The sequence below is a fragment of the Penicillium paradoxum genome (genome assembly GCF_028828445.1).
Source record: "Penicillium paradoxum strain IBT 22861 chromosome Unknown utg000005l_segment0_segment0, whole genome shotgun sequence".
Lineage (NCBI taxonomy): Eukaryota > Fungi > Ascomycota > Eurotiomycetes > Eurotiales > Aspergillaceae > Penicillium > Penicillium paradoxum.
In genome coordinates this window covers 1,358,425-1,374,417 of record NW_026643183.1, presented here as the reverse complement: position 1 = coordinate 1,374,417, position 15,993 = coordinate 1,358,425, and the positions used below count along the sequence as shown (strand labels likewise).

Below are 15,993 nucleotides of genomic sequence, written 5' to 3'. Positions count from 1 at the left end.
CGAGTCGGCGTTTCTCTCCAAATGAGAAAAAAATTCTCAGAGTGGACCCAGTGCCCAGAGTGCGTGTCTTTACGGATTAAAGGTGTTCTGGTCGTCTTCTAGAAGCTTTCCCTCGACGCGACCGTCCCATGGACGCGGTGCAGCTTACTGCATGGTAGCAATTTCTTTTCTTTTTTATCTCGCGTCCTGAACGGAAGTCGGCATCAATTGCGAAGTGAAATGATATGATAAGAATAAGAGTATCACGTCATGACTTCTATCAGGCCGCTTTCGCTATGCCCTTGTTGGACTAACCCTTGATTACTCCCGTCACGGTCATTACGCACGGTAACTGCAAACGCAAAAACGCGACAGAATGTCTCATTCGGGTCAAGTCCGAACCGCGAGATTACCTTTCCCCCACCAATCAGCGCCTCCAGAACCTCCCGAGTCAGAGCTTTTCCTCGTCCCTGTCCTGGTAAATTACACCAAACCGAACGATTTTACCCGTTGCGTCACCGTGGACATGGCCGCCTTTTATAACCCTAAACACGAAAAAATACCAAAAAAAAAAAAAAAAAAAAAACTCTGCAAGGGCCAGTGTCTAATGTCACCGATGATGAGCACACCCAACTTAATCTGTCTCTCCAATTTCCCGTTGTATAGATGCCCAGATCCTGAACCCACATTCATTCCATTGGCATTACCTTTATCACCGGTCACTGGCTAGGTGTCGCACAGCAATCATCCTCCGGGCTTGGCCTGCGCTTCGCAGCCGTGTACCTACAGTAGTGCGCGTAGTGCGATGGGGACAGGCCTGCCTCCAGCAATCAGATTACCCCAAACCCGCTTAAAAGAGCCCCTCATCGAAATCAACCCCTCACTGGTGGGCCAGAGGAGCATCGTGAGGGGGTCCACTGGATGATCGCCCTGCCAAAATCGTTGCTTGATTACCTTACCACCGTACGGAGTCGCCGTACGGAGTCCAGAGTAGGTAGGTACGAAGGTAAACAATAGTACCAAGACGCGTAGCTTGTACGGTCGGAGGCGTGTCCGAGGACTTTTGCCGATCTCAGATCGTGAGGCATTTTTCCCTCTTTCCTAGCTCATTTCAGGGTTCACGATACCTTCGATTACTTGACTAAACGGCTAGTCCGCGGAGGTCGGGGACGGCGCCAATCCCCTTTTTCTTTTCCTTTTTTTTGGGGCTATACTCATGGTACCATGTCGAACCAGCTTCGTATCCGACTCACAGCTTGGTAGATTTACACGCCCATCGAAAGCCCCAAGGACCGTAACTGCGAAGAGCCAACGCGCGGTTCGCCAAGCCATCCCAGCGTCCCCAGACTTCGCTGCCCATGGAGAAATCAGGAGATGTGAAATGAAAGCAAATTGCGGGTTGGATATAGCGTCTCTTTTCATCTCCGTGCACGGGTTACGCTCACCTCGCGGCCCGATTAGGAAAGGTGCCATGTGGTGCCTGCAGGAGAGCTTTTAAAGCTTTTGAAACGAGAGATTTGATTTCCCGTGTCTAAATATACAAAACCGACGTGGCCTGGAGCAAATCTCGAAATTATCCCCTTTATATTGCAATCTCCAGACTCTCTTCGCGGAGAATAATGACGCTGTCCCGGGAGAGGGGCTCCCCCTGGTCATAGCTCTTTTGGTTATCTTTTGCCCGTGCCCTATTGTGCCCTAGTCCTGGCCATTGCCCTATGCCCATTGCTCCATTCGAAGCCCATGGAATCACACAATGCCTCCCCGACCTCGGATATCCGCTTCTGCGTCTGTGCTTCCCTGACTGCCCGTGTCGCTACCATACCTAGATAGGCAAGCCGAATATGGGAGGTTTTCTCATGCAAGACACACCATTGGGCCCGCGACTTGGGATTATGTCGGACCCCTCTCGGTCTTGGCTATACTGCTTCGGCGAAGCAAACTCGGCCAGTATCGGGGTTCCCGTGTTGGAAGAGCTCTCGGGAAACTCGGCACGACATTTTCAGGTTTCGTTGTGCACACCAGCATCGCGGATTTTTATTTTTTATTTTTTTCTTATTTGCTCTACACACTGATGCTGAGCTGGACTGGAGCTAACTGACCACCCGGTTTAATTTGCTATCGTTTTTGCCCTGTTTTTGCCGACGGTGCACCGGGTAAATTGTCCTTTCTTCTGACTCTGGTGATTGCCACCCGCGTTTAACTGGACGCCACGAAATGATAGTCGCAAAATAGTCGCCCTTATCAGCCCTAATCGAAACCCTCGGCTTAACTGTGCCTAAAGAGCTACCTTATACGAAGTATAAGTGTATAGCAGAATTGGAGCTTCAGAGCGTAGCACTCCCGACGGAGTCTAACGTACGATGTCCATATCCAGATTACTCTTGTCGCTTGGCTGCATACGATGTGCAAAAACCCCTGTGCCGATCAGCTCGATTCGCCCTAATTCGCAAAGCGCGACAAAAAAACGTGTAGTCTTTAGCTACTACCTAGATAGTCTCGGGGTTTAACGTTTTCGGTCGACCAGCAACACCCTCCGAGCTCCTTGCAGCTTCGGAGCTTGACCGCGCGAAGCTCCGAAGCCCAAAAAATAATAAAACATACGATACCACATTAGCTCGCGTGACTAAATAGCTTCCCAGCAATGATGACATACTCCAGAAGAATAAACACACAACGTGACTCAACTGAATCCACCGACACACCCATATGCTTAGTCTTCCCCTTTTTGGGGGGTGATCGACAGGAGAAACACTCTCTCCACACTTCGACGCGAACCCTCGCCATTGGCAAGTCAAGGACCTTTTTCCTTTCCGCCCTCGTCACTGGTCCCCGTACAGCACGGTTGCACCTCATGATTTCCATTGACGCGGAATCCGGTCTCGGGGCGTTCGTATCTACGGAGATATGAAGTCCGGAGTAAACGCATCAGTTGTGTTCCCCCTTTTTCGACGCAAAGCGACATCCTCCGTCGTATCCCGAATCAGTGGCCTGAGTGTATAGCAGGGTATGGCTCCAAGTCGAATGACAGAGAGAAATGGAGATACCCTTTGTGCTTTCTGTGACCTGTGCGAGATACCTCCTTCCCGACCTATCGACTCCGTATGCTGTCCGGAGTACTCCATACCCCGTGCGCGAAAAGCCGTTGAGTCGAACATCCAATGCCCACGCCCGTCCGCTCTAGGCAACGGATGAGGTATGTATTACTTTTTCCCTTGGCTGTCTTATATCGGGTACAAGGGTAAAACAAAACGTAAAACCAGGGATTACAATTGTCCAGGAGCAGATGGTACTCCGTACGAGTTTGATTCTGTCTCGGGCTGGCCGCTGTCACTGCCTCGGGCACCACTGATCGGCGCTGTTCACGATCCCCGCTTGATCCTGGTCTCTTTTTTTCCCCTTCTCTCCCATTGTGACGCGCCACGAATCCGAGCCTTGATCCTGCTTCGTTCTTTCTATACTTGGAACAAGGAGATATGAGACTGCCTGCTAGGCTACGAGATATCGATTGCAGGATGCGTCTTCAGCCAGTGTATCGGCAGAGCTGCATAGCCACCGTTTAAGTCCCCGATCTACGATTCCCGGCCACGTCTGTTATTGCCGATGGGAATAGTCCGGAGGGTCGACAGGATTCGATTTGTCTTCTCCGTTCTTACAGGTACTGTATACGAAGGACTCCGTACAGTGCATACAGCGAGGTTCTAGGATACCTTGTCCGGGTATGCCAAGATAAAGACAGGGATAGATTCGCGGGGGATGCTGGGTGATCGCCCGTGCTGGTTGCTATCTATGAATAGCCAGTGCTCTCTGCGTGGATGGAAATGCCGTAGTGCTGTCCCATTGCGAAATGAGAACCTGATCGACGAGCAGACGGTCCTCCGTACGGAGTCATGGCAATAATGCTCCAAGTTTGAATCCTTTGTTTTCTTTTTCCCACTAGAGTTTCTTGGCCAGGCAATAAACACCTCCGGGATAATGAGTATGTGAGGTCAGAAAGAGGGGTATGATCGACTCTGTGTTCTCTGGCAACTGTCAATAGTCGGTCTCTATGACCTGCATCAATATCCGATTTACCCCATCGGCAAGAGTATAGATCACACCCGGGTACAGAGTCCAGAGCACAGAGCCCTCTGTATTGATAAGACGGACATCTTCCGTACCAAGCACTTCGGAGGGTCCTCAAGTTCTCCCCAGCAAGTCTCAAAAATCAATGCGCGCAAATCATCCCGATCATCACTGCATTGCATCCCTGCCTCCAGTAAACCCCCATCTTGGCACGGGATGTTTTCCTGCCCACGACGCTATTCAAAGTCTCTTGGCGAATCGTGCGATAAAGTCATTCAATGATGTAAACCATCTTCCCACCGTGTCTCTACCCAATTATGCTCCTCCCTTGATCTGCCGATCGCCCTGATGCGGTACCTGTCCACCACCGCCAAGGCCCACGCCGTGCATCCCTTCCGCATTATCGTCTTGGCATTTGGCCTCAAACCAACCCCCTTTTTTTCGCTCGGTCGTGAGATCACCCGTGCAGTTTGGTCGTGGTCGTGGGGCGGAGTGGAGAGGAGAGAGAGGGAAGACGGGCGCAAGGGTTGGTACTGGCAATGCTTGTGCTGGTTGCGTCTTGGCGAGGGTGGCAGTGTGCATGCTTTTGCCCACGTCTTCTTATCGGAGGTGTCTCCTGTGAGGGAGCGTGCCGCTGTCAGGGGTGGTTTGGGGGACATTTGGATGCCGATATGCCAATGCTTGGGGCTTGTTTGGGCCGAGGGATTTTTTTTTCACTCCGGCTTAGACGACGGTCTGGCTTATTGGGAATTGGGGGGTTGAGGATTCGGTAGATATCTAATACCAAGAGATCTTGGCTGTAGCACGATGCACGGAGAGTCTTGGGGGAATTGTCCAGCTGACTGGAGACGGATACGTCCTCGGGGAGTTGGGGGTAGTTGCTGCTCGGGTGGTGACACTGTATCTTGGTATACGGAAGATGGTGAAGTGCTAGTTGAGATATCTAGTGATCGGTGGAGAGTTGAGTATGTACAGATATGATGGTTGAACGTTGGTTCTTATGGTTCGAACAATACTTCCAGGTCGTAGTCAAGTAGGCGTTGCACCGTCGTTATGTGGAACACAACCCATGGAGGTTGCTGCTTGTTCAACGGGTACAAGTGTACGTTATTTCGCTTGACATTAGCTGTTTTGGTTATCGAACTACCGAAAGAGGAAGGAGATGCCCATCGGATAGGATTGAGTATCTGACGCAAATATATATATCGTATGCAGTTTGACTGGACGCATCACCTAGTTGTGCAAGATATATTTGGCCTACTTTCTCTGAGGATCTACTCTACTTGCTCTGAGCCTCACTCATGCTTACCCGAGATATATATCGCTGAACCATGCCACATAGCCTGGCACTACAATCAGCCTGACACACTCCGCCGTCTACCTAGTCACCTAGTAGATACCTGCCTTGTACGCCGCTTGACCGAATATATTCCGTAATTATTATTAGCACCGTTGTCATCATTACCACGACAAGCCTACAATCTAGACCGATACATCGTATAGACCTACATTGTAGCGATCCATATCATTCCCGCAATCTCCCGATCACAAGAAGAATGCAGTAAGGAGATCTGAGTGATGTCAGGCATCGGAATCCGAAAACAGTCTAAAATATGCCGAACGCCAATGACGAGATACCCCTTGATGAGAATTGTTGCTCCCAGCAACCCATGCCGCTTTGACATCAAACTCCTGCACGTGGAGACTTGAGCATGCAAGGAACGGGCTCGGCGAGCATCATGGTTTCAGGTGAAACCGACATGACGGCGATCAGAAGCTGATTCTTGATCCCACGGTACAGGGTACCATTGATCCCGGCATCTGCTTTTCAATGGCAAACTTGGCGCGCCAGCCGGAACAGTGACCTGGCATGAGCACGGCGGGATCGAGTTTTTTGAGATCTGCGACTGTGTCTTCGATTTGATCTGCATCGCTCGTGGCTAGATGAAACCCGCCGACCACGGCATGGAGAGGGATCGTGCCACCCGTGAGTTGGAGGGCGTGCTTGGTGGTGTTGACCACGCCGGCATGGCTACATCCAGTGAAAACGACAAGGCCTTTTCCTGCAGAAGATGTTAGTTTCATTAGCTTACGGGCGTCGATCGGTCTGCATTTACCTTTGAGATTGCAGATCAGAGAACGCTCGTCAACAATGGCTTCATCGGAGAACCAGTCATTTTCATCAGGATCATATCGCACTGAGTTCTTCAGACCTGTCTCGTACGGTGTCACTCGCGGGATCTCCCCAGAGACGAGAAAAAAGTCATCAAGCACGGTATGGGGCTCGCTCTGCTTGTCGACTACGGCACCCGCACCTTCTATCTCCTCAAAGGTAGGATCTGCCTCGAGGGAAATGATATGATCGTGCAGAGCAATGCCTCGATAGACCGGTCGATCTGGGTGCAAATCCACGACGAGGTCATCAGAGCATCCTTCGGCCCGTTTGGCATCGTTGATCATGCGAATTGCCCGAAGAAGCCCGCCTGCATGAGTGTCAGGAGAAAGGAATATAAAATAGACCAATGCGTTCGTGTTGCAATTGGAATGACGGACCTGAGTGATCACGATGCCAGTGCGATAGATGGACCACTTCCACAGAGGAGAGATTCGGGCGCAGCCGTTTGACATTTCTCTCCCATGCCTCTTCTTCAGGACCAGCATCGAAGAGAATAGCGTGCTTTCTGTCGCCTTTCGTGGCAGTCTACATATTATCTGCTCAATACAAACCTGCATTCAACCAAGCAACAGTAGGATAGGATATCATCTTACCACAAGAATTGACAAGCCATGCGCTGCGCAGCACACATCTCCGAGCCTGAGCTCTTTGCAGGCTTCTCCACGGTCGGTTAATGTGTGCTCTGAGCCCATGGCAATAGACCCCAGGTTTCCTGAAACCTTGACCGTGTCCGGGGCTGGGGGTGATAGCGGATCCAGCTCATTGTCGATGATAACAATGGCCTCGAGAGAGTCCACCTCTTCCAGGCTGATGGGGGAGATCTCTCCAGAGTCATCACTAGAGCGACAAAAATTCCGGTCAGCATTTGGTCATATACCATCACTGCCAGCTTGGAAGGACTCTCGCCCCGATTTTGCTTTTGCCCGAATAAGAGCCACGACCACGGCTCTCGCCGAGGATATGGCGATACCTGAAAGGATCATGGCGAGCCAGATTAAATGGATCCATTTCTTCGTGAGCCAACTACGCCGTTGCTAGACAATAGCAGAGGACATGTGAAGGAGACAAGTTCTCCACAAAGGCGGGGGAAATCACATTATCAGTGACCCCTGACCAGCAAAAGTTGGATCATCTCTACGTCGCTCGTCTCTTCCCCATTTCTACAGAGCGACCATGTATCTCTTCTTCGATCGCCTTCTGCTCCTCGTGCTGCTATGTTCCCCCGTCGCGGCGATCGGCATGTCATGCTTCAAAGTGGTCTCCGCGCTGGTCGGCCGACCGAGTCACATCTTCGATAAATTCCAGAGTGAAATCTGCGATGCTGGATGCCAGCCAACAATCCCTCACTGGGATCTCTGGACGCGCAACAATACCTTCGTCCCCGCCGTGCGCAGCCTGATGCTGCAGATGAACGTGCCCCACAAGGAAGAGGCTCTGTTGAAGATGGGCGACGACGTCGCAATCACCATCAAAGAACGCTGTGGGCCATTGCTCGGGGGTGGAACACATATCTGCTCGGATGCGGACACTCTGGCCGGCTTTGGCAACTGCTTCAAGACCAATTTCCTCAAGGCCTCGATCAAACATCTCCCGATTTTGGTCCCAATGGCTTCGGAAGAATCATGCAAGAAGCAACTGACCTTCTTGGAGGGCGATGAGCTGTGGGATATCACCATTCCCCAGAATATGCGCGACTATGCGAAAGTCTGCGACACATTGGGATCTAATGACCATGATGAATTGTGATCTATGCTCGGAACCAATTGTAAATAGTGCTATAGATGTAATTGATGCCAGATACCCGATCCAATCATTAATTTCCTTTTGATGGCCCAGTGGACTCGTAGATGCTTCCGGGGTATATCCATCGCAGGCTGAACTCGGCCCTCACTCCGAGACCGAGGAGGTCCGCGGACTTGAGAATAAGAGGAGGTCCGCGGACTTGCGCATCAGAGGAGGTTCCAGTGGTCAGATTGGCGAATGAGGTATTGATTAGGAGTGAATAGCTAGAGGACTACCTATCCTGTCCGCGGGTGCATAGAGGCCAGGAGGAATCTCACCTGATCTCACAACCTTGGAAGCTTCGATGACGACAGGCCGAACTTCCCCTTGACACTCGACACACACTCGACATCTGCCTTCTGAATTTGATCTCAAACATCATGCAGTGAACTGGCATCTGCCTCTACAATTCCTAATGGCGCACGCGACGCTCCTCCGCTCTACGCGGACGATCGTCCGTCCCCCCATCTGGCGCCCGCACCGATATGCTCACTCAAGCCAATTTCAACCCTTCGTGCCGCCATCCCCAATCTCACTAGGCAAACCCACAGAAGCAAAGACATATAAACGGACTCTCAAATGGCTGCGCCGAATTGTCTACGTCTCGCTAGCAACGGGCGTCGTCTACGGCATTGACAGCCAGTTCTACGCATCATCGCTGACCCGAACTGCCCGCACCTTCTCTCTCGGTCTGTTCGTGGCCCTGGACTACAAAATCAATTTCCGCCCACAACCGCCACTGGCTAGCTCTATTGCCGCTGTGCACGCTCGTAATGCGGAGCGATTGTCGGACCTGCTCAGACACAATGGCGGACTTTATCTGAAGATGGGACAGGCGATTGCGATGCAATCTGCCATTCTACCAGCTGAGTTTCAGCAAATGTTTTCGCGTATGTTTGATGATGCACCGCAGAATAGCTGGAAGGATATTGAGAAGGTCATTCGTGAGGACTTTGGGAAGTCGCCCGAGGAGGTATTCGGTGTCTCGTTTACGGGCGACCCCGAGAAGGGTGTGATGGAACGTAGAGCCCGAGCCAGTGCTAGTGTTGCTCAGGTTCACTGGGCTCGTTTGCCGGATGGCAGAGAGCTCGCGATCAAGATTCAAAAGCGGGAGATTGCCCAGCAATTGGCTTGGGATCTCTGGGCCTTCAAGTGCGCTCCCTATGATTGACCTGGAAGAGGATATGATGCTGACTTTGAAATCCACAGAGTTGTGACCTATATCTACAGCAAGATATTCGACATTCCTTTCTACAGTCTTGTTCCCTATATCAGTGAAAGACTATCGCTCGAAACAGACTTTATCAATGAAGCAGACAACTCGGAAAACATGGCCAACCTAGTGGCTGGTGAACCTCGTCTGCGAAATCGTGTATATATCCCCCGGGTATACCGCGAATTGAGCTCGAAGCGCGTCATGACTGCCGAATGGGTCGAGGGCGTACGGCTCTGGGACAAGGATTCCATCACGCGACCCTGGCGCGGCGGCTACGGCCAGGGAAGCCCAGGCTGCCATGGGACACCACTTGATCAGCCCAATGGACCACCCACAAGCCGAAACCCGCGCGCGTCAAAGATCAAGTCAGAGCGTGACTATTGGCGAGGCTACAAAAACCGCGGCGGACTAGGCTTGTCCCTCAAGGATGTGATGACGACTATGGTAGACTTGTTCTCTGCACAGATGTTCCTGTGGGGATATGTCCACTGCGATCCTCACCCAGGAAACATCTTCATCCGTCGCAAGCCATCCGGGGAGCCGGAACTGGTTCTGATCGATCACGGTTTGTACATCCACATGGAACCCGGATTTCGACACCAATACGCATGCTTCTGGAAAGCTCTCCTCACCTTCGACAATCGCACGCTGGGCGAGATTGTTAACAGCTGGGGCGTCAACAATCCAGACATCTTCGCATCAGCGACGCTGATGCGCCCGTACAGTGGCGGTGACATGTCTACCCAGCGCGGGATCGAAGGATTGAGCAAGTCCGAGCGTGCAGAGAGACACTATGAGATGCAACAGGCAGCGCGCAAAGCAATCCGCGATATCCTCGGCGATGAAACCAAATGGCCTCAGGAGTTGATCTTCATCGGCCGCAATTTGCGCATCGTTCAAGCAAACAACCAATTCCTGGGCTCACCGGTGAACCGAGTTAAGATCACCGGCATCTGGGCCTCGCGTGCTCTCATCGAATCCCCGGATCTGCCGCTGGCCGAGAAGATCCGTAATATAGGTCGCCACTTTGTCTTCCGCATGGTGCTATTTACTACCGATATCTGGTTCTACTTCACCAAAGTGCGTCAGTTCTTACATCTGGGCGGTGGCATGGAGGATGATCTCGAGGCCCAGATGCAGAGCATGGCGAAGGACATGGGAGTTGAGCTTAACCAGAACGTCTTCGAGGGATAGATGGGGATAGACAAGCCCATGCTCCTGAATAGACAGTATAAAAAACATGTGCATTATACCGGCACTCTGACCAGAGCAATCTTCTAGATAATGACACTCTCCTTATGATCCATACAACACATATCTCCCTATATCCTCCTACCCGGTCCCTTTCTCCTCCTCTTCCGTATCAAAAGCCACATAAACCCCGCCTCTATTCCCAGACCCTAACAACTCCCCCAACTTCCCCATTCTAGCAAGATACGCCGCGCCTGTATCCGCCCAAACATGATACTCGCAAACCGCCAACCCCCCTTCTTCACCGGATCCTCGCTACTGTCAACAGCAAGCTTAATACGATACACAAACGTCTCATCCCACGCCTGCCGCGTCTCCTTCCACACAAACGTCGCCGTCCCGCGTAGCGAAACAGCCATGCAGCTCTCGTCGACTACCCAGCTCTCCTCGGGCTCGAAGAGCATATTCCTGACCGAGAGGAGGGAGGAGAGGAGGTCGAAGTAGGCTGCTATTCCATCTTGGCCGGTGAATGGGCGGCCGAGGAAGGGTGCTAGCTGAGGGAGGCCGTGTTCGTGGACTACGGGAGTTGGGATGGTTGTGAATGTTGACAAGAGGTGGTTGGGGTTCGTTGGGTCTGGGTTTGTGAGGGCTTCTAGGAGGGCTTGAGTTGGTTTGAGGAGTATCTCGCGGGAGGTCATTATGAGGGAGCTGTGCACGGTATCTTCTGGTGGTAGGTATAGATGCGAGAGTTGTATACATGAACATGTAAAGATCGAAACCATGGATGGGAGGTGCAGATTGATAATGACATAGGTATGACGTTTTCGTTTATTGGTGTTCTACGGCGGTACTACTCTGTAGTTGGCGAGAGTTGGAATGAATTGGATATCTGAATTTTTGGAAGAAATGTGGATGGCAGCTGCATCCATTGGGGGCGGCTAAGTTTCACCCCGAAGAGGAAACCGATGTAGAAAGGAGAAACCTCGAAAGCCCGCAAAAGAACTCCACTGTCGTCTTTCATAACCTGAGCTTGACAGAAAGCAGGAAGTCGTAATTGAGAAGGAAATAGGAAGATGGAGAAAAGAAAAGGAAAAAGAAAAAACACCGAGTCCCAAAGATAATACAGATCCCGTCTCTCGCACCTCCCGGACGGTTCGAGCTCACTGGCGCCAGGACTTGCCGCAAGCCAAACATGTGCAGAACAGGGTCATCGGCTCATCAGCAGCGCGGGTCTGGGCTTCGGTGTAGGTAACCTGGCGTTGGCCACATTTGCCACACTGCAAACTCTTACTGATACTGCGTTCTTGCTGCGCGACCATGGCCTTGTCCATATTCTCCTTGCGGATTTTGGCATCTGCCTCACGCTGCTCAATAGATCGCAGTTCGTCGGAAGACATGCGCACAAGTTGCTCGCCGGTAATCTCTCCCTCGATGACGCGCACGCTGAGCTTCGGGTTGGACTTGTTCTTCAGATTCATGAAAAGACTGCGGATTTTATCCCGGTACTCTGCTTTCGTCTCCGGTCCCACGAGTTTGTAGGCAGCAATCTCCACTGCAATGGCGCGAGGGAGGATGACCTTCGGGTCCTCGGTCGACTTGGCGCAAAGTCCGTTGTATATCAGTCCCATGGATTTGTTCCGGTTGCCATTATCGGTATGATTGATATCTACTCCGTCTGTAGTCCAGGTTCGATCTTTCACGGGCCCAGTAGGCTTGGGAGGAGCCTTGTCTGAGGGTGTAGCAGCGGCTGGAGTAGACGCGCTTGTATCCTTCTTTACTGGTCGCGGAGAGCCGCTCAACGCCCGACTGGCCGCCGACGTAGCACCGTGCTTGGGCTTCTGCACATCATCGCGCCACTTCTTGACAATGGCACTGGCAAGTCTTCCGACGTCTTCAGACGTGCTGATTTTGAGCTTGTTGACGATGATACCGATGCGCGTCTGCCGTAACAGATCCTCTGTTGCCCGGATGCCTTGTTGAATTTCCTTGAGGACGCCCTGGACCATATTCGCCTCGTCGGCAGGCATCTTTTCATATTTCAGCTCCGGCACAGGCAGCCCTGCCTCCTTAGCTGCCTTAGCTGCAGGCTCAGCCTTGGCCTTAGCCGCTTCCCTAGCAGCAATTCTAGGTGCATCCCTGGCCACGACCTTCGCCAGGATCTTGCCCTTCTCTTGAATCTCTTTGGTATCCATCGCCATGTTGTGCGGGGGGTATGGAGGAGTAACGCGATCAAAGACGACGGCGGAGGAACCGGAGTACTAGCTGGAGAGTCTTCTGGCGACCTAGAAGCCACAGTTGTCAGTATATCATCGTCAAAGCTTGGAGCGCAGGGTCTTTGTAAACACCGGATACCGGCGCATTCTGCAGAACCACAGCTACTATATTGATCCTTTTGGGTTCACGGTCGCGGAGCATACATGCATTCATTTCATGTCACACAAAACATAGCTCTCAAGGTACCCATTATATAGGCGCATGGGGGAGAACAGTGGTACGCTGCCAGTTTCCACGTGTCCACCTTCCCACCTCAGTTGCCCTCGGGGACTCGACGAAATCACACCTAGGAGCTCAGAGATAATAATATAGAGGCTGTGATCCGCAATGCGCCAGGTATCAAAACAGGTAATTGTGGGAAAGCAAGGTATGATGAGGGGTGGTATGCTTGCGCACTCACTTGGTAGATCTCACGGTCACGTTAGCGGTGTATCAGAGAGGAATGGTACCCGCAAAGTAAACAAAGAGCGGAAAGAGAGCAGCAATATAAGCGCCGAAAGTGACAGGGAGGGAAGAAAAGATAGGTCAAAGCGACAAGGTAATGGGAATTTTATGAGATGCGATATCTGAGGTTTGTGCCAAGACTTACCTTCCCTTTTGGGAAATTATTTTTCACTTTTATACTTGCGCGTCTATATCTCCTTGTCTGAGTAGATTCCCACATACACCTTAATACGCATGTAGTGTTCAAAGTTCAATGGCCCTGCTCGTCCAGATATGTATTTCATCTATATGGTTTGTGTTCTTTGCAGAAAACATTGTGGTCCACGGCTATGCAAACAGAATATGGATCAAAGCAAAGGAAATTATGTGCGGCTGCGATTTCATCGATGTAGTTTGGGGGTATAACAAATGGGGGTCTTTGGAAGGTAAAGTGTAAGCGTCGCCAGTCAGATCCTCAGACCTGAAGCGCGCGAGTAGCCTTGAAGACGGCAAGGGACCATGAACGCCAGCGAGAACATCCCCATCAAACCAAGGGTAAGGGATTATCTCGGCCATTGGCCATGTCAGAATCAAATTGGATCCATGGACTGTGATGGAAGGCAGGGAATGATGGAAGTGACAATTATTGAACAGCTCCGGAGGTTTAGATGGCAGTCTTGCCCAGCACATCGGCCAGGTCATCGACGTCCTTGTCGTCCCTCTGGGCGACCTTCTCCTCCTCGGCATGGTCGGCATCCCGGAGGGCCTTCTCAGCCTTGGCATCTTCGTCATCTTCATCCTCCTCCTCCTCTTCCTCCTCTTCTTCGTCTTCCGAGTCTTCCTCCTCGAGCTCGTCCAAGTCGTCAAGACCCCAAGTGTCCTCTGGGTCCTCATCGGTACCGTGTTCCTCCTGACGAGCCTCCAAGAGCTCACGCAGATCAGCGATGTTAGGATCCTCCTCAGAGAAGATGTTTCCATTCAGCTCAACACGACGCAGGCTGGGGAGTGCAGTCTTAGCTGCGTGAGTGAAACCCTTGACAGATTCCGCCTTCATCTCGTTGTATTGCAGACGCAGAGTTTGGAGCTTCTGGTTTTTGTTCGCAGCCAAAGCCTGGGCAACCTTCACACCACCACGGGCGGAGAGCAAGCAGTCGCCGACACCAAGCTCACGCAGAGAGGGCCAGCCGGACAAGGCGTTTGCCAGAGCGGTGGAGCCCACGGCAGTGAAAGTGTTATCCTGCAGATCCAGAACTTCAAGGGCATTGGCGTGGTAGAGACCCTGGGTCAACAGGTGGGAGATACCCTCGGCCCGGATGCCGTTCTGTGTCATCTTAACCGACTTCAGGCCCGCTGCATGGGCTTTGTAGGCGCGAGCCCATGCCTCCATGCTGCCGTTCTCCAAGCGGTTACGTCCGCAGACAACGCTCTCCAACAGGGCAACCTCCTCACCACAGTTGCGAGCTTCCTCCTTGCGTTCAGCCAACTTTGACAGAGCGTCGGCGACGTAAGTTCCAGCATTGGGACCAAGTCCATTGTTGTTCAGGATGAGGTGGCGGAGGGGCACGTGGCGCGAGAGGAATTCGACAAGCGGGGCCTGGGTGTTGAGACCGAAAGCATTGTCATTGAGGTTCACGGTGTGGACAGTCGGGAGCTTGAGAATGGCGCTCAGGAGGGCAGACAAAGCAGTGGGGATTTCGGAAAGGAGACGACCGGTGAAGATGTCGTCGAGGTAGGCGGCTTCGAGGCTCTTCTGGGTCTTCAGGACTTCGGCCAGGCGTTCACAGGCGCCAATGCCTAGGGTATTTCCACCGAGGCGGATCTCAGTGTAGTCGGTGTTGTCAATCAAGGGCTGGATGTGTGCATTAATGTCCTCTGCGCTGTTGAGCTTGAGAACTTTGCCCTCGAGGGAAAAGACCTTGGGAGGGGCCATGGCGGGGTAGTTGAAGTGGGATGTTGAGATAAGAAGGGAGAAAAAAGAAGGAAAAAGCGTGAGATCAATGGAGGTCTTTTTCCCAGCAACGAAGAGACCCAAGTAGACCCAAGAACAAGAAGAAAAGACAGAGACAGTCAGTGTAGCAGAAAGGGAGGCAAATCTGCGGAGGCGAGTGTTTTGGTGATAACAAAAAAAATAACAGCTACGGTATCCCATAGAGACCAGCCCCGCTGAAAGCGCATTAATAATGTCCAATGGTGTCAAGTCAAGGGTAAGCACTTATGGTTCAACTTACAACTTCCCACTCCATACTGTCTTCTTGTCTTTCATTTGTGATCTTCTCATCAAATTAACCTACATATCAATCACAATGTCCTGGCTCTTTGGCTCCTCAAATGGTACGTCTCAATGCCTCTGTCCATCTACCCAAGTTGAATACTTGCACAATGCGCCCACTCTACATCAAAGGAAAGGACTTGACACTTGCTTACACAATGCTTTGCAGAGAAAAGCGCTGCTGCTCCCGAGCAAGCGCCCGCTCAGCCCGCCCAAACCGAGAAGCCCAAGGTATGATCCGATGCTGCCGAACGAACAAGCGCAACCGACTGATTCGCTCTTCTCTATAGCCCTGCTGCGTCTGCAAACCCGAGAAGACCGCTCGCGATGACTGTATGCTGTTCTCCAAGTCCGAGAATCCCGAGCAGGAGTGCAAGTCCACGATCGAGCAGTACAAGACTTGCATGGCCGGATTTGGCTTCAAGGTCTAGACTCTGATGTCTGACTGATTGTCCTCGTCTGTACCATCAATATACAACACTGTACTATACCATTCATTGGCGGGAGTTTCTTGTTTTCTCTGGATATCGTCTGTTTTTGGAGCATATCTGCTCTTTTGTTAAAATATTGGAATCTAGAGCTTTGCGCTACAGATGATCGGGATTCAGTTTCCCAATACAA

At 51.7% G+C, this 15,993-nt stretch overlaps 8 protein-coding genes across 8 annotated transcripts; 3 read left to right on the top strand and 5 right to left on the bottom strand.

The window, feature by feature from the left end:
• Nucleotides 1-4,356: 4,356 nt before the first annotated feature.
• N7457_005543 (uncharacterized protein) lies at nucleotides 4,357-4,623 on the bottom strand (the record flags this gene model as incomplete). Its single annotated transcript, XM_057176587.1, has 1 exon — nucleotides 4,357-4,623. The coding sequence occupies one exon, from the start codon at nucleotides 4,621-4,623 to the stop codon at nucleotides 4,357-4,359; it is 267 nt and encodes an 88-aa protein (XP_057030889.1).
• Nucleotides 4,624-5,811: 1,188 nt separating this feature from the next.
• On the bottom strand, nucleotides 5,812-7,200 carry N7457_005542 (MBL fold metallo-hydrolase; the record flags this gene model as incomplete). Its single annotated transcript, XM_057176586.1, has 5 exons — nucleotides 5,812-6,104; nucleotides 6,159-6,524; nucleotides 6,595-6,742; nucleotides 6,811-7,054; nucleotides 7,118-7,200. The coding sequence occupies 5 exons, from the start codon at nucleotides 7,198-7,200 to the stop codon at nucleotides 5,812-5,814; spliced, it is 1,134 nt and encodes a 377-aa protein (XP_057030888.1).
• Nucleotides 7,201-7,390: 190 nt separating this feature from the next.
• On the top strand, nucleotides 7,391-7,963 carry N7457_005541 (uncharacterized protein; the record flags this gene model as incomplete). Its single annotated transcript, XM_057176585.1, has 1 exon — nucleotides 7,391-7,963. One exon carries the CDS (start codon nucleotides 7,391-7,393, stop codon nucleotides 7,961-7,963), a length of 573 nt encoding a protein of 190 aa, XP_057030887.1.
• A 451-nt stretch (nucleotides 7,964-8,414) lies between these two features.
• Nucleotides 8,415-10,409, top strand: N7457_005540 (ABC1 kinase family protein; the record flags this gene model as incomplete). The annotated part of the gene is made up of 2 exons (XM_057176584.1): nucleotides 8,415-9,151; nucleotides 9,209-10,409. The coding sequence occupies 2 exons, from the start codon at nucleotides 8,415-8,417 to the stop codon at nucleotides 10,407-10,409; spliced, it is 1,938 nt and encodes a 645-aa protein (XP_057030886.1).
• Nucleotides 10,410-10,615: 206 nt separating this feature from the next.
• On the bottom strand, nucleotides 10,616-11,104 carry N7457_005539 (uncharacterized protein; the record flags this gene model as incomplete). The annotated part of the gene is made up of 1 exon (XM_057176583.1): nucleotides 10,616-11,104. One exon carries the CDS (start codon nucleotides 11,102-11,104, stop codon nucleotides 10,616-10,618), a length of 489 nt encoding a protein of 162 aa, XP_057030885.1.
• A 462-nt stretch (nucleotides 11,105-11,566) lies between these two features.
• N7457_005538 (transcription elongation factor DST1) lies at nucleotides 11,567-12,604 on the bottom strand (the record flags this gene model as incomplete). The annotated part of the gene is made up of 1 exon (XM_057176582.1): nucleotides 11,567-12,604. The coding sequence occupies one exon, from the start codon at nucleotides 12,602-12,604 to the stop codon at nucleotides 11,567-11,569; it is 1,038 nt and encodes a 345-aa protein (XP_057030884.1).
• A 1,163-nt stretch (nucleotides 12,605-13,767) lies between these two features.
• On the bottom strand, nucleotides 13,768-15,033 carry N7457_005537 (GTPase-activating protein RNA1; the record flags this gene model as incomplete). Its single annotated transcript, XM_057176581.1, has 1 exon — nucleotides 13,768-15,033. The coding sequence occupies one exon, from the start codon at nucleotides 15,031-15,033 to the stop codon at nucleotides 13,768-13,770; it is 1,266 nt and encodes a 421-aa protein (XP_057030883.1).
• Nucleotides 15,034-15,406: 373 nt separating this feature from the next.
• Nucleotides 15,407-15,803, top strand: N7457_005536 (copper metallochaperone COX17; the record flags this gene model as incomplete). The annotated part of the gene is made up of 3 exons (XM_057176580.1): nucleotides 15,407-15,434; nucleotides 15,542-15,603; nucleotides 15,663-15,803. The coding sequence occupies 3 exons, from the start codon at nucleotides 15,407-15,409 to the stop codon at nucleotides 15,801-15,803; spliced, it is 231 nt and encodes a 76-aa protein (XP_057030882.1).
• Between the last annotated feature and the right edge of the window lie 190 nt (nucleotides 15,804-15,993).